The 27965-nt window shown below is 32.2% G+C and overlaps 2 protein-coding genes across 3 annotated transcripts in view; both read left to right on the top strand.

Annotated features, from left to right (window-relative positions):
* LOC119834983 (nitric oxide synthase-like protein) overlaps positions 1 to 14299 on the top strand; it is a 65266-nt gene extending 50967 nt beyond the window's left edge. For both annotated transcript variants that reach the window (XM_038359562.1, XM_038359561.1), the window contains exons 6-22: positions 205 to 344; positions 2355 to 2529; positions 2867 to 3048; positions 5070 to 5184; positions 5683 to 5922; positions 6385 to 6489; positions 7509 to 7570; positions 7655 to 7767; positions 8361 to 8590; positions 9184 to 9432; positions 9510 to 9663; positions 10059 to 10228; positions 10912 to 11122; positions 11910 to 11997; positions 12469 to 12739; positions 13218 to 13409; positions 14116 to 14299. In XM_038359562.1, the coding sequence (XP_038215490.1) occupies positions 205 to 344; positions 2355 to 2529; positions 2867 to 3048; positions 5070 to 5184; positions 5683 to 5922; positions 6385 to 6489; positions 7509 to 7570; positions 7655 to 7767; positions 8361 to 8590; positions 9184 to 9432; positions 9510 to 9663; positions 10059 to 10228; positions 10912 to 11122; positions 11910 to 11997; positions 12469 to 12739; positions 13218 to 13409; positions 14116 to 14226 (2808 nt within the window). In that variant the 3' untranslated portion in view covers positions 14227 to 14299. The remainder of the gene's footprint in view (positions 1 to 204; positions 345 to 2354; positions 2530 to 2866; positions 3049 to 5069; positions 5185 to 5682; positions 5923 to 6384; positions 6490 to 7508; positions 7571 to 7654; positions 7768 to 8360; positions 8591 to 9183; positions 9433 to 9509; positions 9664 to 10058; positions 10229 to 10911; positions 11123 to 11909; positions 11998 to 12468; positions 12740 to 13217; positions 13410 to 14115) is intronic.
* A 3966-nt stretch (positions 14300 to 18265) lies between these two features.
* Positions 18266 to 27965, top strand: part of LOC119834982 (nitric oxide synthase-like) — a 28535-nt gene continuing 18835 nt past the window's right edge. Inside the window, exon 1 of the mRNA XM_038359559.1 lies at positions 18266 to 18720. Within this exon, the coding sequence (XP_038215487.1) occupies positions 18391 to 18720 (330 nt within the window). The 5' untranslated portion in view covers positions 18266 to 18390. The remainder of the gene's footprint in view (positions 18721 to 27965) is intronic.

The following is a 27965-nucleotide window of genomic DNA, read 5'->3' as shown; positions in this document are numbered from 1 at the left end:
CAAAAAAAAAGAATCGCGCCAATCGTGTGAAATCTCAAGGAGTTATCGAGTAACAGAATCAAAAAAGAAAAAAGAAATCAAATTGGAACCAACTCCCTTCGGTTTAAGGAACGTCGGTTTTTAACGCATTTTTTGCGTTTATTATTCTATTTCAACACAAACTACAAATATTTCCATTTCCGATAATTTTGATTCATTCCGTAGCTATGTTTGAAACTCGGCTGGAAACCGCCGAAAACTGCGTGGGATATCTTACCGCTCGTGCTGTCAGCGAATGGCAAGGATCCGGACTACTTCGAAATACCTCGCGAACTTGTCATGGAGATACACATGACGCATCCAACGTAAGTGGTTATCACTTTAATGATTGAACTTTAGTTATAGTTTGTCCGTCTCAACTTTGTTTGGTTGAAAAATTATCCGGTGTTAATCTAAGCATATTTTCCGTCTAGCCGTTTTGTGGTAATGAAGGAACAAATGTTCATATAGTAAATAGTGTAAACTTTCAGTTTGATAACCATTTAGCTTCTACTAAGGTAGGTAATTAGGGGAATGTGTATAGTTTATTTTTGTTGATGGATTTTATTATCATATATCGTAGAGTATTAATAGTAGTTCAAATATTAAAACATTTTGCACCTGACCCATGTTAGCCAATAAAAGGTCTGTATCCTTCAATAAATATTTGAGCTCTCTGAATTTAAATATATTCAATAACTTCACGTACATTGGACCCGTTTATTTTTATGTTTAATATTATAGTATGAAGAGATTAAACAATGTCATTTTACTGTCTTCAAATATTCCTCGCTCAATAAAAAAATTAGATTTAAACATCACATACTCAAGTAACTTGTTCCGAAGTTATAATGAAGTTTTAAGTTATCTTAATTCTTAGACAACAAACATACAAGATCTTAGCAGAGAGATAGTTAAAAATATCAATAATATGCGAAATTATAAAAAATATGATACTAGATCGTTCCCATATAAACGCAGGACGGCCACTAACGTGCCTCGCATTTTCCATCACAAGTTTATGTCCGCATAAACACTCGTTGAATGCATTATTGTACGTCACACGAAAGGTTGGCAAATACCGTGCAGATTGCTTATCGTAAAACTTTGCTCCAGTGATCTCCAATCTGTGTTTATTGCCCATAAATCAGGCCCATTCAATAATGTTACGCTATTGATAATGTTAACTGGCGTCTCGCAAATGGAGTCATAACTTGTGATTGATTTAATCGGTTATATACAAAGGTACTACAACAGCCATCAATCCATTAGACACTTTGTATGAAAATAATGAACTAATTCTTTTAGTAACGTGATAAATACGTGTTCATTTGCGTAAACGGTGCTTGTATGACGATGTTCCGAGAGTCTGCTTTAATTAGAATGGAAGTGTTTAAATTCCTTGTTAAAACGTTTATTAGTTATTTTAATTTTCATTTATTTGAGCGGTTATGAATGCGCTGTACTTTGTATTAATGCTGATCGGTACTTGTATAATCCATTTATAATCCATAAGATTTGATCTTATTCCCCATAAGCTAAATCAGAATTTAATAGTAAATTGGCACTTACAATCAATTAAAAAAAATTCCACCAAACTAACAACAAACGCTCAACAAGTGGGCGTATCAATGGATTCATCGTTTTAAATCTTAATCACATACAATGTCATGATAAAAGCTATTTATTATCCATTTGTTCATGGTAAAATTTGTTTGTTTTTATAAGAACGCTTATGACTTGCACAAGTGAATGGATTATTATTCTGTATTTACGCCCACGGAATAAGTTGTCAAAGGAAATTCCCATGGGAATTAAAAAGTAGCGTATATCACTTTCTAGCCTCCCAACTAAAAACCCAAAAAATACATACATTATTCTAATTCCTCGGTTGCGATGTGAAAGAAACAAACAAACACATTTTCACATTTATAATATTCACAGGGAAAGGAAATAAATAAAATTGGAGTTTATGTGTAATGAACCTACCCGATTCCGTATTCCTCGATTTATTTTAATATTTTGAAACATTATTTATTTGGTCAACCAACTTTTTTTACAATGATACTTCAATTTAAATATTATATAACAAGTGTTCGTGTGTTTATAATAAAATGAATTTTTTTCTTTCTTATTCGTATAATCTAAAATAAAAATATCATGTAGCCAGAACTCAGAAATGTTTACCGCTAGTAAAGAAGTAGAAAGAATATGACGTCTTCTTTCTTAACAAAGAATCTCTTCTATATCAAAGTCACTTGAAAGTCACCAATGTTCCTACCATATAACAGTGGATTTAGTAAGCTCGAGGTACAAGTAAGATTGTATCGGTACAGATACGAATGGTTCGAAGAGCTGCAGCTGCGCTGGTACGCACTGCCAGCGGTATCTAGCATGCGGTTCGACTGCGGCGGCATAGAGTTCACAGCCAACGCGTTCAATGGCTGGTACATGAGCACTGAGATTGGGTGCAGGAACTTCTGTGACACCAATCGGTTGAATATGTTGGAGGTTCGTATTCTGTTGAAGTAAGCTATTTGAAAGACTAACGGTTCGCTCCGGCTTTCTCTGTGATGATGCCTAGCCAGTGAGATAGCACTTAGGGATTACGTACATATGCAATGGTAAAAGAATTTTTGGAATTGGTCCAATAGCTCCAGATAATGTTTGACTTAAAAAAAATTAAATTGAGTTTCAGCTTTAGCTTTGTTATGGAATAAATATAGTCTTGAAAAATAACATATTTAGTGATTTAAGAGAAAAGTATCACTTATTATTAAAGCAATGATGAATTATGATTAAAATAAGGTATTTTAATGATATATAAAATAAATATTTTTACACATAGAAAGTAGCGGAAAAAATGGGTCTGGACACGCGGACGCCAGTGAACCTCTGGAAGGACAAAACCCTGGTGGAGGTGAACGTGGCCGTGCTGCACAGCTTCCAGCAACACAACGCGACCATTGTGGACCACCACACGGCCTCCGAGAGCTTTATTAAACACTTGGACAATGAGAACAGGCTGCGGTAAGTTTTTGGAGGGTAGTTTAAAAATATGTAAAATTTTCACTTTTGCGTAAGTTTTTATATGAATTCAATACAAATTTACTAACTATTAATATACTATTTAATTTTTTATTTAGGTTATTTGGGGGTGATTGCTTGTTCAAAAAGTGCTGTTATTTTATCAACCTTGTAATATCAATTGCGATTCTTATTATATTATATATAAATTCTTATTAAAATCAAATGATGTTCTGAAGTTAATTTTTCAAAAGTACTCAATATACACTTTACTACAATTACGACTTTTAGTATTTAAATTTAAAAACTTTTTACTCCATGTTAACTCTATTTCCGTGCACGCAATGTTAGATGCATTCTTGAAAACTAGTAATAAATCGTTTAAAATCGTATATTTAAATCGATTGGAAAATAATCAAATTCACTGAAACTTAAAAGCATCATGCATATTTATAATGTTTGCTCCAAATTACGCAATTTGATATTCTGATCGATCATTGAGACAAACAGAAATACCTGCTGTATGCACTTCGCTCTATATTTTATGTAAAGCGTGACACTATAAAGCTTTGCATTTACTTTCAGTTTAATGAATATTCAACCGTTAAATCCAATTGCATGGAACTCGAAAATCTTTATCCACAACCAAATTAAAAAGGCCCGTGTTATAAATCACACCAATTATACTCAAAGCCTTTACGAGAAACAATACCCCTCTACAAAAAGTTATAAAAGTCTGAACAGTTTTAGTACGGAATGCCATAGAAAAGAAAAGTGCCAAAGGCTTTAGCTGCTTGTAACTCGCTTCAAAGAGATAGCATTCAAATTATTACAATGGGCGTGTAATTTAGCCTTTTTAAATATGACATTTGTTGTTAATAAATCTAACAAGGAACATTTATTTACACAAATTGTGTATTTGGAGTAATTGTTTCCATACCTGTGAAAAAGGCCTTTCTATTATTATGGTTCTAGGTCTTTTATTTCTTCCGAGATAGGCGTATATTTGTCTTTTATAATTAAAACTTTAGATTTATTATAAACCTTTTCATAGAATATATCATTATTCATAAATGTTAGAAAATAGATGTGAAATTTGTTACAACAGGTAAATAAATATATTTTTACATGAGAAATTGTTCATCTTTAAAAATAAATTCTATTAAATCACTAACGATGATCAGTATACAACTTAAGGTTGATTTTTGCGTATTAATAACAAATGAGCTAATCATAAACACAAACACCGCGAAATAATTAAACTATCAACACTGAATCCTTGCAGACGCGCTGTAAACAGTTCTTAAGTATATAAACACATAACGTGTGAATTGTCTGCTAGTTTACCAAATTTGGGAGTCGTGTATGTAAATAAATACGACACCGAAAACATGGCTATAAAACTTCAAAGTATGCGAACTATTGTGTAATTTGGATGTTGTTTTTAGATAACGATTTTTGTTGTATATCGTTTAACGAAGCGATATTCATATTCAATATTGACTCCTCTACAGATTAAATATGTCTTCTATAACTGTTTCTATATATGTTATGATATAGGTATTACAATGAAAGTTTAAAGATAGATAAGATTCAATACTATTAAAAAGTGAGGCAGGTGAGACAACTACAACGCAGAAGTGTACTTTTTATGTTAGATGTGTACGCTTCATAAATAAGATTTTTTATCACGCTTGTATTATCTTCACTTGTATGCTTGCATGTCTATATGTAACCAATTCCGACTTAGACTCGATTTTGATCCACTTTAAACGAACAGATTTAGTTCAAACTTTGTGCACTTATCAAGGATCGGTGACAATACATTCATTTTCTTACGAAGACTCTGAATAAGAGAATGCATTTATTATCGTTATTATTTATTTAAAAAACTTTATTTTAGAGCATTCAGTCTAACTGCCTCACCACACTAATTCTTTATTACGAATAAAGAAAATAAATTGTAGAGAAAATTAGTTTACATCTTCCACAAGTGAATACTAAATACTAAATATCGGGTACAGTTCGGGCTGCCCCGCGGACTGGATATGGATCGTCCCGCCGATGTCCTCATCCATCACGCCGGTGTTCCATCAAGAGATGGCGCTGTACTATCTGCGACCTTCATATGAATATCAGGTTATTTAACTTTCAAACTGCATGCTATTTCATTTAGAACCTTTAACATGCTTGACATTAAACCTTTATAGATAATTTTCGATACATTCTGGAGTTATAACTTGACCATAAAGGTGGACAGTTAATGCTTGTATTTGTATTTAAGCTACGTTAGTTTGAGAGGATTCACTCTAACAATGCTACTATTTAGAACTTTATCTAACATTGCCATTATGGCTTATAATACAAACCCTCGCTTAAAATTGACTTACTCTGCTCTTCCAACCGCATCGTCAAAATGGCATCCCATTGATCCTATCCATCCCACAGTCGACTATTGTCGGATCGTCAAATAATGTGTAGACTGAGTTTCGGACAATTTTAGAACGCGATTATCAGTCCACTTGTCCATTGTATGTCAATAAACTTAGCGGATTCAGGAAATGGCAGAATAAATGACTGTTTTCAAAAGACGCTACAACATGTATCCTTGATGAAACAACAGCAAGAACGTTCCAGGAGGCGGCGTGGAAGACGCACCAGTGGCAGAAGTCGAAGCCGATAACGGGCAAGCGGGCGATCAACAGGAAGTTCCACTTCAAGCAGATCGCGCGCGCCGTCAAGTTCACGTCGAAGCTGTTCGGGCGCGCGCTGTCCAAGCGCATCAAGGCCACGGTGCTGTTCGCCACCGAGACCGGCAAGTCGGAGCAGTACGCCAAGGAGCTGGGCGTCATATTCGGCCACGCCTTCAACGCTCAGGTGGGGATCTGCCTCTCGTGCTGAATGATTCCACAATCTGAGTGCTTGGATTTGATTGTGTCGGATGATAGGGGTTCTGTTGGGTTCGTTTTTGTGTGTGGAATGATTTGTAGATTCAGGTCAGAAGTCTTTTATTTCCTTTACTATTCTATTTATTGTAAGATCATGCTAGCGTCATTTGGTTGAGTGATTTAGCCAGAACTGAACAATATTGTCTTATGGCCTTCCATTTGTTATACTTCCATATATCTATATATATATGGAGCTTAGACGTCATATTCCCAGTACTATAAAATCTATTCTCATTTTTTAAGGCATTTTCAACAGCAAAATGCTTTAATAAAATAAATTAAATGTGATCACATTACATTCATTGAAATTTGTCCATTTTTAAAAGTCTTCATTACACATGTGGTAATTTCTATTCTAGTGACATGGGAAATTCACATATTTTTCTTACAGGTACACTGTATGGTGGATTATGACATCACATGTATTGAGCATGAAGCTCTGTTATTGGTGGTCACTTCCACTTTCGGGAATGGTGACCCTCCAGAAAATGGAGTGGTATGTACTGATCATATTTTAATAACATATGATATCATTATTTATGTGAACATTTTCTGTATGACAACAATTGTTTTTTTTCAAACATCATTGTTAATGTTAGCTGAAAAATATGTTTAATCATTTTGCACATTGTTTAGTATATTTTGGTAATTTAATGTTAATAAATATACTTTTGAAATCCCGTAAAGAGAACCGAACAAAGATACACTTTTCAAAACTATGATAAAATAAAATAAAAAAAGTAATTTAAATTTATTTGTCAATTAACTGTGAAGGATTGGTAAAAAAATACTATACATTTTCATATACATCAGTACAATACTAGGTTGCAATAAAAATTTTTTAATAAATATCTAATCTAACTAAGTGGCCTGTATTCTAGATCTGAGTTTTACTACATCTTTACAAAATCCCGATGTAAAACTAAATACAGCCATTTAAAAACATATCATCACAAATTAAACACTACAATTTACAGAAAACATCTGAAGTCTATTACTGAATAAAACTAGTTAATAATGTAAACTTTAATGTTTGGTTCTGGTTAGGTTTTATTGCTGTAATAAATCCTTACTAAAGTATTTATTTCCCAGTGAATCACATTAGAAGGAATTAACCACAATTGATTGTATCGGTGCAATGTAAAAGCTATTAACTTACCAAAAACTACGCAAAGATTTATGAACGAAAAGTTTAAGTGAAGGACCATTTTAAAACACCCAATATTTATAATAAATATGGGCTCTTTTAAAATGGGTTTTATTGAAGATTCATTTATATAGTAGATATCCTCAAAAGATTTATATATTACAGTTATTCTAATTTTTATAATAACGTTTAGCATTGGAATCCAATTAAAAATTATTTGTTATACATATTTGTATTATGAAAGGGGATACGGTGCTGAATACTTTAAAATCTTTTGTTTTTTTAATTTAAACTTTTTTTTTACTTTCATTATATGAAGTAATCTTACACGGGTTACATCTTCGTAATTACATAAAACATTTTTTTAGGAATTTGCCGAACACCTTTGCGAACTTTTGTATGCAGATCAAGTTGGTGATGAAAGTACTGGGTAAGTTCCAGCCAAAGATGAATCGAAAAATCATATACAAGGAATAATAAAATGTGATATTTTATAATCTTTATTTCTAAACAGGGCGTCACAGATGTTAACTCCAAAGTCGTTCATTAAAGCAAACAGTCAAATCGAATTGCAAAGATACGCGGTGACTAATCCTAAACAATTGAGCCGCTTGGAGTCTTTGAAAGGTGAGTTAATAATAACTTCAACAAAAAGTCCTAATATTGACGTCACTTCAACAAATCTGAGAACTGGCGTACATTCAAAATTAGAAAATTTTCAAAGATATTTAATGCGGTAATACTCGGACGTTTTAATTTGTTTTCCTCGTTTTGTGGTATCCGTGTTTAATAATATTCAATTTATGAACAAAAATAAGAATTTGTCGTGCTTACCTAAAATGTAATAAAACGCTTTTTTTAATAAACGGCAAAGTATTTTCTTTAGCTTAACTCTTACAAATTACGGAATTTTGGGGGCACTCGCTACATACACAAATAGTTACTGGTTGATAGGTGATTATAGTGTCATGGTTCTTTTTAATTTTATTTATACCGGGTGGCCTGTGGTGGTGGTGCATTTATAATTGTTTACTATCCGATCACCACGATTTTCACTAAGTTAACAATTTCATATTTCACCAGGAAAAAAGTCAATCTGTTATTTTGAACACATGGCGAACATACAAATAATCAAATCCTCTCTCAAATTAAAAAAAAAAAAAAAATCCCTGCTCCAAGTATAAAACCATTCCATAATAACGTACCGGGTGGTAACCCAGGCAGCGCAACCGACGCGACGTCCATAGACAGTTTCGGTCCGCTGAGCAACGTGCGGTTCGCGGTGTTCGCGCTCGGCTCCAGCGCGTACCCGAACTTCTGCAACTTCGGCAAGTACGTGGACAAGCTGCTGGGCGAGCTCGGCGGCGAGCGGATACACGACGTGGCCACCGGCGACGAGATGTGCGGCCAGGACCAGGCGTTCCGCAAGTGGGCGTCCAGCGTGTTCAATGTGAGTTGCGAAGTCTTCGGAAGACTAGGTGTATTTCAGAGTTCAGGAAATTATACGTGTCTTTTAATGGTTTTGTTTGTTATTTAACAGTTATATATATATAACGCTAGTTATCTTAGGATGTATGTAGGCAAGCTACTTATAGAATAGGGTAGCAGAGTGAGTAGCTACGAGATCCTCGAATTATATAGGCTTTGTTGAAATAACTTTGTTTATTTATAATGATACAATTCTCAGGGCTGTTATTCGAATAAAGGTCGAATATAAGTTGCATAGATCTTTAGAAAATTATAGATGTCTTATAGAAAATCTTTGGTCGATATTGTTGTTCAATGAATGCTATAACTAAATAGGAATAAATGCAACAAATTAAGATAAATCACAGAGTTTGACCTAATAATCTTATACAGCATAATACATATTTGTATAGTTTATCTAGATGTCGTCACTATATCACGGTTATCCGTGTTTACGTTTGTACATTTCATAAATCATAGAGATACCTTATCTGATATAATCGATACTAAATCTTTTCTAAAAGTTTGTATACAAACGATTCTCAGAAGTTTATTTTTCTGGATAATTTAATCCAGGTGGCCTGTGAGACATTCTGTTTGGATGATGACGAGACATTACAAGAGGCGAAGAGGGCTTTGGGAACAGTTACATTGAGTGAGGAAACAGTTAGATTCGCGTATCCAGCTGGGAAACCGCCGACGTTGCTGAATGGCCTACAATCAGCATTAAATAGACAACTAATTACGTGCACTGTTAAAGCTAATAAGGATCTAGGAGATTCTACCGCGGAAAGATCAACTATTTTCATTGATATGGAACCAAAGGTAATAAACGGAAAATTAAATTCAATCTCACAGTAAATAAGGTTGTATCCAGATTGTATCATGATATTTATTTGCAGAGTGAAATTAAATATGATCCAGGAGATCATGTTGGGATAATAGCTTGCAATCGTAAGGAATTGGTAGACAATTTGCTAGCTAGACTAAAGGACATTGAAGATTTTGATACTCCAGTTAATTTGCAACTAATGAAGGAAACTCATACTTCTAACGGTATGCTTCGAATTGTATCTTATTATTTATTAATTCATATTATGTTCAATCAGTTGATTAGATTTTCATGCTCACTGTCATTTGCATAAAACGTTATCATAATCTATTTGCAATAAAACAAAAATAAAAGTTTTTATATATCATTCAAATGCAAATTATAAATGAGAAATTTTTAAAGTATAGAAAATAAATGATTAATAATAATATATATAATTTTGGTCACGAGGCTACGGTTTGGCAAAACGACGCGGTTTCGAAACCCGCCTCGTGATCAAAAATAAGAAAGGAATAAATTAATTCAATTACTAAACAGTGTCATTATTGTCCATCCTCATTGTCCGCTCATAAAATGAGTTCTCAAACCGGTCACACACCAAACGTTGGTAATTACATAGGGCCGGTGAAATCTTGGGAACCGCACGAGAGGCTGCCGGCCGCCAGCGTGCGCGATTTGTTCACGAGGTTCCTGGACATAACCACACCACCCACGACCATACTCTTGCAATACTTGGCGAAGACTTGCTCTAGTGAGAACGAGAGGAAACAGCTGAATGTGTTGGCGACGGTAATTTTGGTTTGCTAGCTTACCGCTCGCGGATTCACCCGTATTATCTATGGAAGTAGGGTTTACTCCTATACTTTCCATTCCTATATTATCGGGATGTCCTTTTTCTTTTCGCCTGAAGTGAAGTTCGATTGTAAATAATAAACAGGCTTGGTCCAAGATGTTTTGATTAACATCTTGGACCGAACTAGGAGTATAGCAAGCTCTGTACCAAATTTATTCTGAACCGGTTATGTGTTTCGGTGTGAAGAACAGACGGACAGACAGATTACTTTCGCATTTGTACATGATGGTTATGTAGATATACAATTTGATCCCGTTTTGTGTTAGTCGTGATCATGAATGTTAATCGTACCTGAATGTACTCGTACAACTTTCTTATTTTAAGAACAAATTTTAAAATAAGATTTAATATGATTCCCTACTCTAAAGTGATATTAAAATAAGATTTATGGCTGGTTTCATTACCATTGAATACGTTCTGTAGAGTTTATCTGTCAGTTAAAATTACAAATTACGTAGTGATGAAACACAGACAGATATTAAAGATATTTGCTTTGAATAAAATCCTAATAACCATACAATAGAAATTTTAGGTGAAATATCCATAATTTAACTAATTTATTTCAAGTTACAATTTTAAAGCATAAGGTATTAAAATGCTCATAATTATTTTCATCCAGGACCCCTCAGCGTACGAGGACTGGCGCCACTTCTACTTCCCGACTCTCTCCGAAGTGCTGGACCAGTTCCCGTCCGCTAAGCCGAGTGCTTCTCTTCTCGCGGCGTTACTCTCTCCTTTGCAGCCACGATTCTATTCGATCTCTTCTTCTCCTCTCGCTCATCCGAAGCGTCTGCACCTCACTGTTGCTGTTGTTACGTATAGGACTCAGGGTGAGTGGGGTTTTTATGCTGGTGGGAATTTTTTTTACAGTTTTCATATAAGTAAAGTGTCGTTTCTAAGGAATTTAAATTATTTTAGAACAAAGTGTCGTTGTTTCTGAGAAATTCCGATTTTTTTTATGATTAATCTTAAAAGTTTATATTGAAAACATTTATGAAGTTATTGGAAATAAAAATATATTGGAAAACCTTCATGCTACCTACCTACAATAATTATAAATCACAGTCTCAAATATATAGTTACAAATGCATACAGCATTGGTGCCTGATGATAATTGCGATATCTTGCGGTTCCTACACTTTTATGATTGACCAAAATTCATAACTTTTGTGTACAATTTTACAGATCTATTTATATTACTTCTCATAGAAGTTACGATACAAGTGACCTCATTTCACAATAATCGAAAAAAAAAATCATCATCAAAAAATTTCGATTACAATTAACCAAGATATTTACAAACAATAACCAGCGAACGCGCGCCATAAATAATCATCATCCTTGACAACAATTCTGATTTATTGAGGTAAATAGCTACGGAACTTGCGGTCACGAAAACGGGGCTATCCGAGTTAACAGCGAGCGAAGAAACATTCGCCGCGTTAACCTCATCAATTCGTAATATGCATTCCCACACATGAATTAATTCCATTGGAAAATTGTGTTCCGCGAATTTCGTGGAACACAATTTTTGCTCGCTTTGATGTTCGACACTCGCGGAAGTGAGTCAAATCCGAGATTGTTGCGTATTTATATGTGGGTGATGTAATGTTCTAGATGGAGAAGGCCCAGTGCATTATGGTGTTTGCTCGAATTATCTCATGGATCGTAAGCCGGGGGATGAGGTTTATCTCTTTATACGAAGGTAATTTTGTTATACACGTTGGGTCATTGTTTGTTATTTCCGTTAGTCAATATTTGATATCGATGAATAGTTTGTGCATATACTAAAACTGGCGAGTAATGATGAAAAGGCATGTATTTTGAACATAGCTTTTTAGTATAATTGAGTGATATGACTATACCATGATGATACTTATTTTATAGCGAAGGATATTGATTAATAACATAAAATCAGACCTCGACATTGAATACGCATCGCAGTTTCATCAAAATTCTTATGTCAAATTGAAAATATTACATTTTTTCTTAATTTTTAGTTTTATAGCATTTAGATGCTTTTATAAACCAGACATTTATAAAGAATTATAAAATTATTACGAGGCGGTATGCGAACCCGTGTCTTCCTGCCAAACCAGAGCAACATTGCTAACATTGCTAATTTCTGAATTCTTCAATTTCCAATATCCAATTATAATGAGACCAAACGTTTCAGCGCCCCCAACTTCCACCTACCTCAAGATCTATCAGTGCCCTTAATACTGATAGGTCCCGGTACGGGGATAGCGCCGTTCCGAGGTTTCTGGCACCATCGGAAAGCGTTGCTCAATTCCCGAGCTCGTCCCAACGCTGGTCCGGTCTGGCTGTTCTTCGGATGTCGGACCAGGACCATGGACCTGTATCGAGAGGAGAAGGAGCAAGCGTTGCGAGATGGCGTACTGTCGAAAGTCTTCCTCGCTCTGTCGAGGGAAAAGAATATTCCGAAAGTAATAATAATAACATTTATTAATTTCCTCACAAAAACTATGCTTATTTCTCATACATCTACCTTTTGAATCTTTCATTTTCCATATATCCCAAGGTTGCTTAGAAAAAATCGCTAAATGATAAGGACACCAATTGTACGAAATGTTTTTTTTTTACTATGTGTGCATTGAACAATAAAAATAAAATAAAACTAACAACTACAGTTACAAAAAAATACAATTAAACAAAAATGGAGAGGACTGGTGCCTGTGATAGCAACTAACCAGTAATGCAGATCACCAGGCACTACCTTATACGATTACATATAAGTAAAATTATTAAATACATCGCTCTCTCTCTCTAACTTATCCCCTAAACTTAGTTTAACTAAGTTTGGAGGATAAGTAAGAGAGCAATTAAGTTTTTCACTTTAAACAAAATGTATTGGGAAATATTCCTGGTCGTTTAACTCCGGTAACACTTTTAATGGTATTGTAGATGTACGTCCAAGAATTAGCGGAAAAAGAGGGAGCGGAAATACACGATTTGCTTATAAATTCAGGAGCACATTTCTATGTGTGCGGTGATTGTAAGATGGCGGAAGACGTTCATCAAAAGTTAAAGGGGATCATTAAGAAACACGGCAATATGACCGATGAGCAAGCACAAAACTTCATGTTTATATTAAAGGTTAGTATTCGGCTTCATATACTTTTAGCGTTATTTTTTGTCAACAATTATGAAATTTTTATACCTACACCTTGATATTAACATAATTTCAATTTTAGCGCATTAAACTAACTTTAAGTGATAATGTGCATTTTGTATCACTTTATGGACCTTAATATAGACATATTTCGCCACAAATTGATAAAATTTCATTTTGATGTGAAGACGTCATACATATAGTAGCACAAATATGTTCTCATGTTAAATTTGCATATAATGAAATGTAATGTCATTAATTACAGTTTTTTGTGAATTAATGACGTCATGCTTGTACATATTAGAATGAGATTTTTAAACTAAAAAAAGATGAATGAAACCCTCTATATTTTGAAAAAAAAAACAAAAATATACAGGTCCTGTTATTTTAGATCTAGTTTCGATTAAAGTAAAAAAACAGCTTATAATTTTGAAATGTTGTCAATTGGGCTAGCTCCCACAAAAGCTTTGCTTGAAACTGTAGCCAGTGAAGACTACTGTTTTTCGATCGATGAGTGGGGGAGCTCGCAATCTTTACCTTTTCCTACCCTACCCTACCCATTCCTTTACTCCCCTCATCAATCCTTACGTAATCCCTGATCGTGTAAAGTTGAAACCACCCAGCAATAATGATACCTCAACCAAGCTCAGTCAATAATGATACATCGGTTCTTCGGTGATATTCACGTAGGAGGAGAACCGCTACCACGAGGACATATTCGGTATAACGCTGCGCACCGCCGAGGTGCACAGCGCGTCCCGCGAGTCCGCGCGCCGCAACCGCGTCGCCGCGCTGCCCTGACGCCGCTCCTCGCGCTCCCCGCGGCCGCACACATAACTCGTTACACCTCTCACTCGATACACCACACACTCGATGCACCACACACTCGATACACCTCATACTCGATACACCTCACACTCGATACACTTAAACTCGATACACCTCAAACTCGATACATGTCAAACTTGATACACTAAAGTAGATACATGTTAGTAAACTCTATGTTATTTGATTCACATCAAAAATCTTGGTACATGTCTGTAACTAGATTTACATTGAACTCGATACACGTTTACCGTTTCAGATATATTGTTTTATTCTGTTTGTGATTATGCCGTGTTTGCCTTTTTATCCTTCAGATTTGCAGTAATTTCAAATACATTCATATTACTATTGGCGGTTACTATTTGCTCTTGTAGATTGTGTGTAAAAATAATAATAATAGAAAATAAAATTTGTTCCAAAAATAATTACATAAATGTAATGTGATGTTGAATAGACGTTTCATTCTTTTTGGTTTCTTTTGATCATAATATGTGTGTTATCATAATATGTATGTTTTCCATGTCAACCTTTTTTATTATTTAATTTGTAGACTATTTCTCTAGATATAGTCAGAATCACATACGTCAATTTGTACTGTACACAGATTATTAACAATTATGTTGAAGTATATTTTGACAAACACATCGCTTTAGTATTCATTGTACTGTTTTAATTTAAATGGGAAATTTGAACAAATTACCAGTAGCATTAAATTTTGACTATGGGAAACTTTACAAAGGTACAAAAAGCACTTATTGTTGAAAAATGTATGAAACAATAAAATTACAAGGACTTAACAAAATATGTTTGCGGGATGTGAGAGGGGACGTAGAATAAAATTTAGAGAAAGTGTATTCGAAGAAGTTAAGTATTATAAATAAATTTATGGATTGAATCCAAGTATGAACTCAATGTTGATGTTGGTTCATATTGAAAAGAAATGCTTTCAAACTTGTAATTTATATCTGCATTTCCTAACGTAAGATAAAGATCGATGATCAATATATTTGCTTATCATTAAAAAATTCGAGCAATTTGACTTACGAGTTCATTATGAAGTTTACATATAACTTAATCAATTTTAGATATTAAATTGTTTCCATTTTAACTACCATCACAGTGTATTTTTAATGGAGTCAATTAGAGCTGATCTAGCTTTTTCAATGCATTTGCTTCAACCAGAATATTTCGAAGTGGTTGTGCTGGATTTTGTATTTTAATGTAAATAGTTATAACATTCTATCCTTATTCATTTCACTAACTATATTTGGAATAAAAACTGCTCAAATAAACTATTTTATTAACGCTATTTTTATTGCTATTTTGTATATATTCAAAGCAGGGTCAAAGTCGATGTGTTAACGCACAAAGTAAAAATAAATTTAATTTTCAGTACTAAATTATATTTAGAAAGTCTATGCCATATGTTTATTATGTAAGAGTTCTTTTACGTTTAAAATATAATTTTACATAGAAAAATCATGCTCCTCATAATATGCAGTTCTAACAGCATTGGACATTTTAAATAAACACAACAACTGTCGTTTCTGTTATGGAAATATCTATTTCTCAATACGCAATTTAAAATATTAATATTAAATGAATGTCCCATGGTTTTACAATTGCTTTAAATCTTTGTTTACACGTGCACTGTATCATTCTAACATAATCAATTACGTTTTGTAATGTCGCAATTTTGTATAAAGATTTTTAGTATTATTAATATGTTTTTGTACATAATTTAATTAGTAATTTTTTTTGTAGCTTGTAATAAAGTTATGCTTAGATTAATTCAAGTATTAAAATATTTATAATTCGATGGATACTATATTATCATCCTTCCTCAAATATTATAATATATAATCGGTAGTTAAGATACTTTATTAATGTTTTAGCATACATCGTCACTCAATATTTTTACTGTCCTATACTTTATTATTATGCGTGAACGTTCACTTTGTGATTCTTTAAGCTAGTCCTAAGAAATGTATTAATATTTTCTATTACTCTTGTTCGATAAGTATTAAATATACATTCTTATAGCTATGTTTCAAATTTGAATATTTTTAAATGTAACAGATATTTAATAATTAATATTACCATATCTTGTAAAATTGGAATGCACGTTTGGGACTAAAATTTTATGACGTTCATATCAAAATTTATTCGCACTGTTTCAGCTATTGAAGAGATTATATTATATAATAAAAATCTAGTTGCAAAAATTGATTAAAATGAAATATTTGTCTGTATCGATCAAATAAAGTTCCTTCGTACTCAATTGTATTTTTATTTTTTCTCGCCCCTCCATTATCTATAGAATAAATAAAATATAAACAAGATCTTAATGATGGATTAGTCTCTAAAGAAAATAATACACGTATTTTTTCCTATATAAAGAGATTCTAGCATTTTATGATATCACTAGAGACATCTTCCTGTGATAATTTTTATAAAAAAAATATGACGTCTTTTAATTATAAATCTTATACTATTTCCACAATAGAAACTCTTGTTTATTTATGGGCATAATTTGACCACATTGTGATCAATATGCAAATATTATTTATCAACTAAATACATTATGTTTGTTACGATAAGTAAACGTTTAATTCAATTTACTCTAAGATAAAACGAGTATTATTTAAAGGCTTATTTAAATAGCGTTGCATAACTATATTAGTGCGGAAGCCTTTGTTTCTAATCAACAATTTATAGTTCATGCATAAAATATTTCTTTTACTTACGTAGGTACCTACAATATATTAAAATTATGAATATGTGGTATGACGTCACAGGGTAGGCCTGTAGAAGTTCGTGTAAACTATATGAAACATGTTAAATAAGAAATAGACAAAGTTTACAAACGTTTTAAAAAGACCCAAGATCTTAATGTTTGATTGATTTTTGTTTTATCTGATTCTTTAACGGGCTGTTTTCCCCACGATGATTTTGTTTTATTGCGTGCCCGTCCAATCTGGAATCCCTTCAAGGCCGAGGTCCTAGCCACTGCTTTCCATATTGAGTAACAATTTTATAAAATTATAAGGCAGTGTTTAGTAAGCTAAAAAGCGGTAGTTCTGAGACCTTGTTCAATTCGCGATTGTATGACAGTGCTCACGTAGACATTTCGTCATATGTCATTCATTTGATTTACTGGGAAGTGATTGAAGTTGCATTCGAAAACCGGGGAGAACCTGCGATATTTCAACTGTGGTTTAGACCATGAAGCGTTATGGATTACGAATAAGACCTAATAGTGAATTGGAATTTCCTAACAAAAGTCCCCGTGATGAATAAAACATTTGTTTAATCTAATAATACCTTTGACAATAACGATTTACGATAATATTCTACTATCACTTTTTTCAATTGACAATATTTTTAGATATAAATAGAATATACAAAACTGTTGTATCACTACAAATGTGTTATAACAACATAGATAAATGATATGATTTTCTTATCGATTTCTTTTGAAGAATAAGAATAAGGAATGAGTATGATATTTTCCATAAGAAAATCAAAACTCCAACATTTCAATTTATGTTTAATAACGACATACAAGGTAAAAGAGTTTTTAAGTAGATAAACAATTTCACGTAACAATGCCTAGTTCACAATGGAGGATAATCTAGCCACGGCCTTCGCTATAAATAGTTTGCTTTATCAAGCATCCTTCGTAAGTAGGTCTAATAACTAGGCTTGAAGACTAATCTTCAAGTTAAAAATCAATATCTTAGATCCGCTAGTTGTTGAACGCAAACGCAAGTATAAAAATAATCTTCTATTTATATTTATTTCATTCATAAAAATGCGCATATCCGTAAATACTCGACGCAGATTATACGTAACTAATCAGTCAATTAAAATAATTTTCCTAGTCCGCGACTCCGCGTCGTGATTTGGTGACACTGGATTTTTCATTTAAAGCGTGACGCACACTTGTTGATATTTTTTGCGGATATAGTTTTGTGTTCGAAGTTTGGAGTAGCCACAGACCGGTTGCCGAGACAACCAGTTGTCAGTTCGCTTTGAGCCTTACTACCGTATACATATATATTATGCTGCATTCGATAATAATCAACTCAGTAGGGTGCACGAGTTAGCATTATTTCAGTGATCGCTTTCAGTGCTCAAATGTCAAAAATATTTAACTGTTGCTCAAAAGATACAGAGTCCAGTCATTTGAACGGGATGAATAAAGAATTAGCGACGATGGAAAATAATGTTGATAAAATTAAAGACTGTGATAAAGTTGATAGAGGTATACCAAAGGCCGAACACATGAATGGATACCATGGGTGTCCTTTTAGTGAGAAAGTGGACATTGATAGTGAGAACGAGAAGAGATTAGTGAAACCGAACTTACGTTTGAAAGTTCCACAACCGTTAAGACTGAAGAATCATATGTTTGCTGAAGAGAACCTGGATACGTTGCATTCGCATATCGACGATGTTACACACTTTGTGAGTAATTCAAATTATCTATAGAACTATAAATATCCATAGATAGATCGTACAATTTTCTTATCTCACAATATTCAACCTAACGTAGAAGGTAACGGTAGAGTTCTAAAGAGTAATCGTGTTTTTATTTAATTGCGATAAGCTTCTTGTCGTTTATACATAATGTCCATGTTCAGGCTGTATATTTTATTTCTCAAAATAAAGCAGAGTATTAAAGCATTGTCCTTTGAAACGATGTGAGGTTAGGTTAGTATATGTACACACTGAAACTTCGTCTCATAATATCTACAATGCATACGGTGTAATCGAAAAGCGTGAAGAATTACTTGTATACCAGTAATTAAAATGTAAGGCTCGGAATTACTTTTCCAATGCACGAAAACAACTATAAATTGTGGAAAAATATTTTTAAATCAATCCATACTAAAAACATAACCGACAATTAATTAGATCATTAATATAGAATCAAAGAGATTTTATTCTTTTTTTATATCATAAATGAAGGTTTTAATCTAACAAACATAAAATACACAAGTATCGATGATTACAAATCAAAAACAATGATAATTAATAAATTGATGCTAAGTGTTCCCTGCTCCAATATTTAGAATTTACATAGTGCAGCATTATGCAAAACAATGATTCGATCTAACAAGACGTTAAGTCCGAGAATGTTTGAAGTTTTAACGATCTAGAATCGCATTTGGTTCATTATTTTAAAGATAAAAGGAAATAAAACTGTTTGAAGTATGCATGTTATTAATAAATTTAAGCATTTTTTTATGTAATAGAATATCATTAGAATAATCATATTGCATATTTAAATGATACTGACACTTCCTAATCGACTTCGTGTAGAAATTATTGGGATAATTATAAAAATAAGGTCTTTTTTTATTCACAAAAAAATTTGATTCAATTTATACAACATATTGGAAATAAATAAAAATCAATGAGTATCAATGTCAACGTAAGAATGGTTTATACATCAAGTCTCAAGAGTTTTTCTGATAATGATTACATAATTCGAATTACTCATTCTATTGAGATATGATTTATCGTAATTAAAATCGCCATTGAGTCCCGCGAGCATGTCGTGATACAACAATAGGTTATGTATAACCTATTTTTTATGATAATTAAAGACCGGACACATGAACTTTTTATGATTTCCCAATAATGTTTAGTCACATCTAAAAAACGATGTGATATATTTAAGAAGGGATTGTTGTCTATAAATAAGAATGGATTACAGCTGATTCGATTCAATGAAGTTACGTCATATTTATACTTACTTGAGAATTGTATTATTGGTTGAAATATACCATCTTAAGAGTTTAGTACTAAAATCTCTCCATAATTTAATACTTTTTGCCGTTTATAATGTGATAATTGTTAAAGGCAAGGGCTTATTTTAGAATTGTTATTTCCAATTGTTTTAAAAAAGTGTATAAAGATATATAAATTTAATTGCGAATATTTTATTCATTTACCAAAATCGATAAACTGTAATGAATTTCACGAATTATTTAAAGTACCAATTATTTCCAATACCTACATATAGATATATGCTAAATGCATAAGATAAATGCTACTAACGCACATATTCATAATTTAATAACTTGCAAATAATAGAAAATAAACCATCGTTGCTGTACTGAATCATAGATATACCTTAATTTGGCTTTAAAAGAACAAATCATTAAAATGTCTTTGTAAAATACAAACATGTGATGATGCTAAAACGATGCCTAAATCCATTTTATTAAGTCGTCAAGATAAAAAAAAATTGTTAAGGTAGGCTACCTTTCTTACTTCAAAATAAAAAAAAATAATGACTTTTATTTAACCGCGAAACTACAAAAATCATAGTCTGTAATAATTTTATTTATGACGTCATTACCTGCTAACTAAATATGAAGTCAGGTGTATAAAGCATACCGCGTGTTAGTGTAATACATGATCCACATGCATTGATCTATCGCTTCCATATTAATAGTACATTACAAACAGTCTGATGTTTGTTTATGTGAGACCAGAAACAGTAATCTGCTTATTTTAGTTACGTCCATGGACTGTGAAAAATATAAATACAATAGCAGCTATAATGCATGTTATGAAATTAAATCGCGCTATGTTCTCAACGGTAATTGAACTCTTGTGATGTCTATTTATATTGCAAATAATTCCAAGTATAATGATCAAGCATAGATAAAAACACAAATCGTTTGTGTTGGTAAGAATCGCCCACTGGTAGCTTGTTACTGAGACAATCTTGTAGGATATATTTAGAAGGACAAATTACTTATGCTATGACAAAGCTCTTAAGAAATTTAACGCGAATTTTAGTATAAAAGATTTGAGATGTTTATTTAATAAAGTGAAGTTTGAATGAAGGAATAGTGAAAAAAACACCCTTTAAATATTACGCTGATCGACATAAATCAAAACAAAAACCAAATGATTTAATAGGCAATTACAATTGAGAGGCAACTTATAGAGTTTTGGAACAAGCGTAGACGATGGGTGTAGTTTGACACAGTAATATTTGTTACACTAGTTGCGAGGTGAAGTGCAAATTGTGTCTTATTATACCCACTTACTGGGAAACTACTTAAGTGACGGTTACACCGAATCGAGGTACGAACGTGAAACATGATAATTTTCACACATTCAAACAATGTTTTTTGTTTTATGGTTACAACGTGTCAAATATATGAGTAATTTTTATTAATATACACTTGTTTAATTTTATAATAAAGATTTTTCGAAAAATGTGCTTTTATTAAATTTTCTGTAATAATTGCAAGCAAATAATTCACAGCTTTGACATAATATGTATGTTTTTGTATTTTATGAACGTATCTTAATTAGCTAATAATCGTAAATACGATAAACAGTGGGAAGTTGAGAATTGCAATTAGCATGTATTAAAACCGTTTCAAATATATTACCCACACATAAAGTAGTTATAAGCTATTAAGTTCATGCGAACTAATACACGATAGATATGCATCTATCATGATAAATTAATCCATTTTCGTTATTCATAATGTTTGTATTTTTGAAAAGCAAAGCATTAGGATAGTTGTTTTCATTATGAAAAATGCTAGATTTTTCGGAAACATAAACCACGATAATATTCTAGAGATATTTCCAAAATTAAAACTTTATATATATACAAAATATATAAATTTATATAAATATAATCCAATTCTCCATCCAATCTATTTTCTAGAAATCTTTAGTCTAGTTTTGTAACCTATTCACACTACGACCCTTCTTTAACAAGAATAGTAAGTAGTTGACATTAAATAATCCGCTCTATGATGTCAAGACACGCTCTCGTATATAATATACTAGCTACGCGCCGCGCTTTCACCCGCGTAAGTCCGTATCCCGTAGAAATATCGAGATAAAAGTTGCCTATATGTTATTTCACTTGTCCAGCTATCTACGTACCAAATTTCATTGCAATCGGTACAGTTGTTTTTGCGTGAAAGAGCAACAAACACGCACACACATCCTTACAAACTTTCGCATTTATAATATTAGTAGGATGTATGTTTCTAGTTACGAAATGATAGAAAAATAAAAACAAGTACAGTTCCCAAGGTAAAGCACTTAGTCGCAAACGGTACTTCATTAGCGAATGTACGCTGATGATTAGATGCCGATTTCCTCTTATTGTGTTTTAATCGATTTAACTAAAACTTAAACCCAAGGAAATTATCAGTGGGTGAATTACACCATTATAAGTGGGCGCTATATTTTAGTTTAGGGTTTTATTTTACATATAAAAATACATTTAATTAGACGCTCCTCCCGGCTCCGCCCTGATATCAAAATTCCTGTTTTATCCCACGGGTGCATTTAATCAGTATAAAATATTCTATCACCCACGTCAGCTCATACCCTGTCTATATGTCAAATTTCATCAAAATCCGTTCAGTAGTTTCAGCGTGATTGCCGGACAAACATCCAAACAAATAAACTTTCACATTTATAATATTAGTGTGAAGTGATCTATTTAGGATACAATCAATAAACGATATACATTTTGTGTACTATAGAAGTTATTATATATTGAATGCAATACTACTAAAATACGTTATTTCTTTAACCGAGGGAGAACAGATTTACAAGCTAAAACGAATTATGTTTAAACCCTCCATTCATTATTACAAAAGCTTTATTATTTCAAGACGTTTTTTTCGCAATTTCGTGATAATTTTCATTCGTGAGTCGTGATTATGATTGTGTCAATAGCGGGTATAAATAATAAAAAATGGCAAACTCTTTCGAAACTTAGTTATTGAGATGTAGACGCTGATTTGATTTTAACAGCCAGGTCGAAGTTGCATAGAAAACGTTAAAAAAAATTGTTTTTTTTTATGACCTTGCTTGTCTTGAGCAATATTATTTGTACAACTGCACAACGTACGTTACAAACAGTTTAAGCACAATTTTTTTATTTTTGATATTTTTTTTCGCGCATAATTTTGCGATACAAATAATTAATCAAACAAAATTTTCTATGTGAGATAAATTTGGATAATAATGATAGTTTTAAGTAATAATGTGTGTGACACACGAATTTACAATCCACATGTAATCCGAAATGCGTTCAATCCAATAAAAAGTTTAATTAATTAATTAAAGCAATGTTGAGATAGATCAGATACTTATCAGGGAGAGATTAAATAAGAATGTTATTAACTTTTGTGATATATTTTTCAATTACGAAACGCGTTCGATTAAAAATTTCGTTAACACGTGACGTGGTACTATTTCGATTTCTATTGTGGTCAACAGTTATACAACCTTCCATATCACAGGTCAGTTTGTCCATTCATAAATAATGACTGATGTTATCTTTCAACACGCTGGGTTGACTGACAAATTTACATTAAAGGTCGATGTTGAGAAAGTCAAATGTAATATAGTAGGTAAATAAATAATCTACATCATATTATTTGATCGAACAAGAGTCAGTAAAGCTTGTTTATTTACAACCGACTTCTTTCCTTCTTTCGTTTCTTTAGAGCTTACGACTGGGTGAACCGATTTTGATGATTTTTTTGTAACAATGTTGAATTTAAATGTATAATATTATGAAATGGAAAACATTAATTTGAAAAATTACTTAATATATTGTTTTTACAACTAACTATTATATATAATTATTGCTGTAGTGTACGGATATCTAACTAGTAAATATGTTTTTTTAATAAAACATTATATCAATATTTAAAAGGATATCCTTCCATGTTAAAATAACACACGGACAGTGGCTCGATGTCCATTAATTCTTTAATGACATCATTGAAGTTAATGTAAAACAGTAATTAATATTTTAATCTTAGATAAACACAGTGTAGTAAGACTGGTTCTTTAATGAAGACCATAATATAGAAAATCGTGGATATAGAGAGATATCTATATATCTGAAGTAATATAAAACAATGTTGCATATATTTTGAGAGTTTGAGATATTTTATCCTGTAGGATAATCGGATCCGCCAGGATGATCTCCAAGATAAAAAATCTATGCCCATTATTAAGGACAAACATTGAAATCAAGAATACCAACGATTACATCAACTTAGCCTATTCTAGATAGAATAGCTCTATCACTATAATTGAAGAATTCAAATCTTCTATACAATAACGTTTACATATTTACATAACTATAACGATTCTATGATCAGGATATAAAGATACATAATACTACTAAATTCAGGAATTATTACATCATTAAATATACATTTTACAAACAGGGTCCATATTTATAAATCGATCCACAACTAAAGAATGTGCATTATGAGTTATACGCTAAATAGTAAGTTAAATACGAGAAGAGTCACTATAACCACAACTTATCTTAATATGTTTTCTTATTAGCACCTAATATATCGAACTAATATGCCCTATTAGGTAACATGACCACGAAACGACGATTATTTCCGAAGATCTTTGATCGTGAGAATTGGTCCATGAGTAGTGTTAATTTTGTAACACAGGCCGCCTATTTGTGGTCGCTCCTTTTATTATAATGAGCCTGATTCCCAAAACACTTATTAGTGTGTTCTAATCATGCGGAATATTTTATAGCACAAGGGTAAGGGACTGTTATGAAATAAACAATTGAAAATGTTAAAATTTTACCAGGGATATTAAATTACTATTTGTAAAAAATACGTCGTATAGGTATTGATGTTTAATAATATTCTATAAATATTAAAATAATTTGTTCCACGGCGACGTACGTATAAAAATGTTTTTAAATATTGACAGAGCAAATAAAAGTAGATGATTATAAGAGAAATAAAATTTTACATCAGTCTTACGCATTAGTTTCGGAGTGGTTTATTTATTATCTTTGGTTTCGGTAAGTGAATCTTGTGTCTAGATAAACTATCACCATAGTATTCTGAATGTTTGTTATTTTATCTATAAAATATACTGAAACAAACTACAAGATCCGATTAAATGAAGTGCGCAGTGTTGATTAACATTTAAGATTATGTTATGAATGCATGACTTTCTCAAATAACGCAAATAAAAACCTCAATCTGTCAATCTCTGACTATTGTCTCATTTGACGCACAGGAATTCGCTCCACTACCTGTTGCCCCTGGCAACAATACCCGTTATGATATAACAAATCGATCAAGAGATAAATCGATTCGATGCCGTCAACATTGCATGACCGATCGTTGAGAACCGGACACGGGAAAACCCTGGATCGGCGCGGGCGCATTTGGTATTCAGCATAAATCTTGATTAGATCTGCGTCGTCTTTTTTGTGTGTGACATTGTGATTACATGGAAATTGAGCACCACGACGCTTTTCGTTAATGTAGTATTATTTTTCTTGTTTTTTTTTTTTAATTCTATGGGTGCCTTAAACTATATCATAATCGTTATTTAATTTTCGCATTTATGAACATGGATAAATTATTTAGACTTGAATACACAAATGTTGTGTAAATCTATCAAATTTCGGGCTTTTTTTATTTTCTTATATACTTTTTTAAATTTTGCGCGAAAACCATAACATGTGAATGAGTTATGAATTTAATAATTAATTCATTATTAAATTAGTATTGTCCCATAAATATAGGGAATTAAAACTGAAAATTTTAATGCTTCAATTGTTCTCAATTGATTCGTGTCAGAATGGTTCGACAATGGTGTTCCATTGTAAAACGATCGAATTCAATTGAAACACAACTAAATTACCTTAGGAAACTTATATCATTTGATATTTTCGTTGGCAACACTGAGAAATGTCTCATTGTCATCATTATAATGTATGTACGAGACTATTATTTAGTTTTTACAGAAAACAAATTTTGTTTTATGATATAATTGCCAGTCTATTTGAAATCAATCAATGATGGTACATTTATTTATATAGAAGGCCTGGCCCCTGTCTACTTACACTTTGTGCATACACTTCATGTTATCGTCTCCATAGATATTGTTCATATTAAAAACGTTTATATTCGTTTATATGGAGTTATGACTCTCTCGTGCATTGTTTCTACTCATGCTAACTTGGTCACGGTTTTTAACTCAATTTTTGTCTCCTCTGAGCATAGTATACAGGACTTTTAGGTTCTACCTTGATAAATACTTTCGTCGTAGATTTTGTATGTCGATAGTGTTAAACGAGGTACTTTAATAGAATTGCTATGATTTCAAATTAAAACATTTTCATAAGCAAGTTCTTAAATGATAGCGATTTGAATTAAAAATGTCTGAGACGGCTATTAAATCGCAATATAAAAATTCCGGACGCAATCTGTCCAATTCGCTACCAGCTGATGTTGACATGCGACTACTTTGTTTTGTATATAAAAACAAATTTCTGTATACAATGCACTAAGCTTTAACAACAATTATGTATGTGATGTGTGAAAGGTTAATGACAATTTATATAAATGTATAATGTTACCACAGATAACATAATACTGCTATTACTAACTTTCAAAACAACTGATATTCATTATTCATTCAAAATATTTTTAAAACAATGACAGAAACGAATATTACTTACATGTGGTAAAATTTTAGAAATTATATTATACCATGAAAAAACAGATAATTGTTATTTGCGGTTTTTTTTAACAGCTTTATTATGTTGTAGTTTTTAGTATCTGTGGTTGTAGTTATGATATTGCATATTAGTTTTATGAATAAGCTTCAACCTTATCTTATACCTTTAAACGAGCAATTCTTGTATATATATATATATATATATAATTGGGATCTCGGAATCGGCTCCAACGATTTTCATGAAATTTAGTATATAGGGGTTTTCGAGGGCGATAAATCGATCTAGCTAAGAATTTTTTTTAGAAAATGTCATATTCGTGTTTTATTCGTGTTTTTTTTCCCCTGACATCTATTGGTGAATAGTAATACTATTTTGCTTCGTAGACAGCTGGACAACTGAAATAATGTCATATTCGTGTTTTATTCGTGTTTTTTTTTCCTGACATCTATTGGTGAATAATAATACTATTCGCTTCGTAGATAGCTGGACAACTGAAATAACACAGGCACTTTTTATACCGATATTCCTACGGGATACGGACTTACGCGGTTTCAACCGCGGGTCACAGCTAGTCATTATATTAATGTACAATGAGTCACACTTTCAACTAGATAGGACTAAGGTGAGAGTTGATATAAAGAAGGTCGGCTTCAATCATCGAACTATCCTAGTACATATAAATGTTATCTATAGATACACGGAACCAATGACGTTCTAATAAACAAGGTTTTCCCATTAAGTCTTATCAAGTATAGCCAATTCATGGTGCCTTATCAGTTTTATGGTTATCTGTGACATGTTTGGCTAGATTTGTTTGATCTGTGACGCCTGATTATCAACGTAATACAAGTGTTAATCGACAACACTTTATATTATTCTACTATATAGCCTTTTCAGTTAGTAACTATATTAATGTGATGTATTTGTGAAATAGACTAGCAGTGTCTCCACAATTTTTTTATATAGAGAAACAGAGAAACGAATTCATCAGTTTATTTTATTATATGTATAGATACTTCTTAAAAAAGTCTGTTCGTTATTAAATTTCGCCCAATGTCATACACACAAAATTATTCATTATCATTAATTTTCTTATAATATATAATTATCATTAGGTCTCTTCATTTAATACGATACGATAATGTCCTTCAATGATTTTTTATACAACATTTGAGAACGT

This window comes from Zerene cesonia, chromosome 20, assembly GCF_012273895.1.
Source record: "Zerene cesonia ecotype Mississippi chromosome 20, Zerene_cesonia_1.1, whole genome shotgun sequence".
NCBI lineage: Eukaryota > Metazoa > Arthropoda > Insecta > Lepidoptera > Pieridae > Zerene > Zerene cesonia.
Note: the sequence above shows the minus strand (reverse complement) of the source record. Positions and strands in the feature narration are given on the sequence as shown.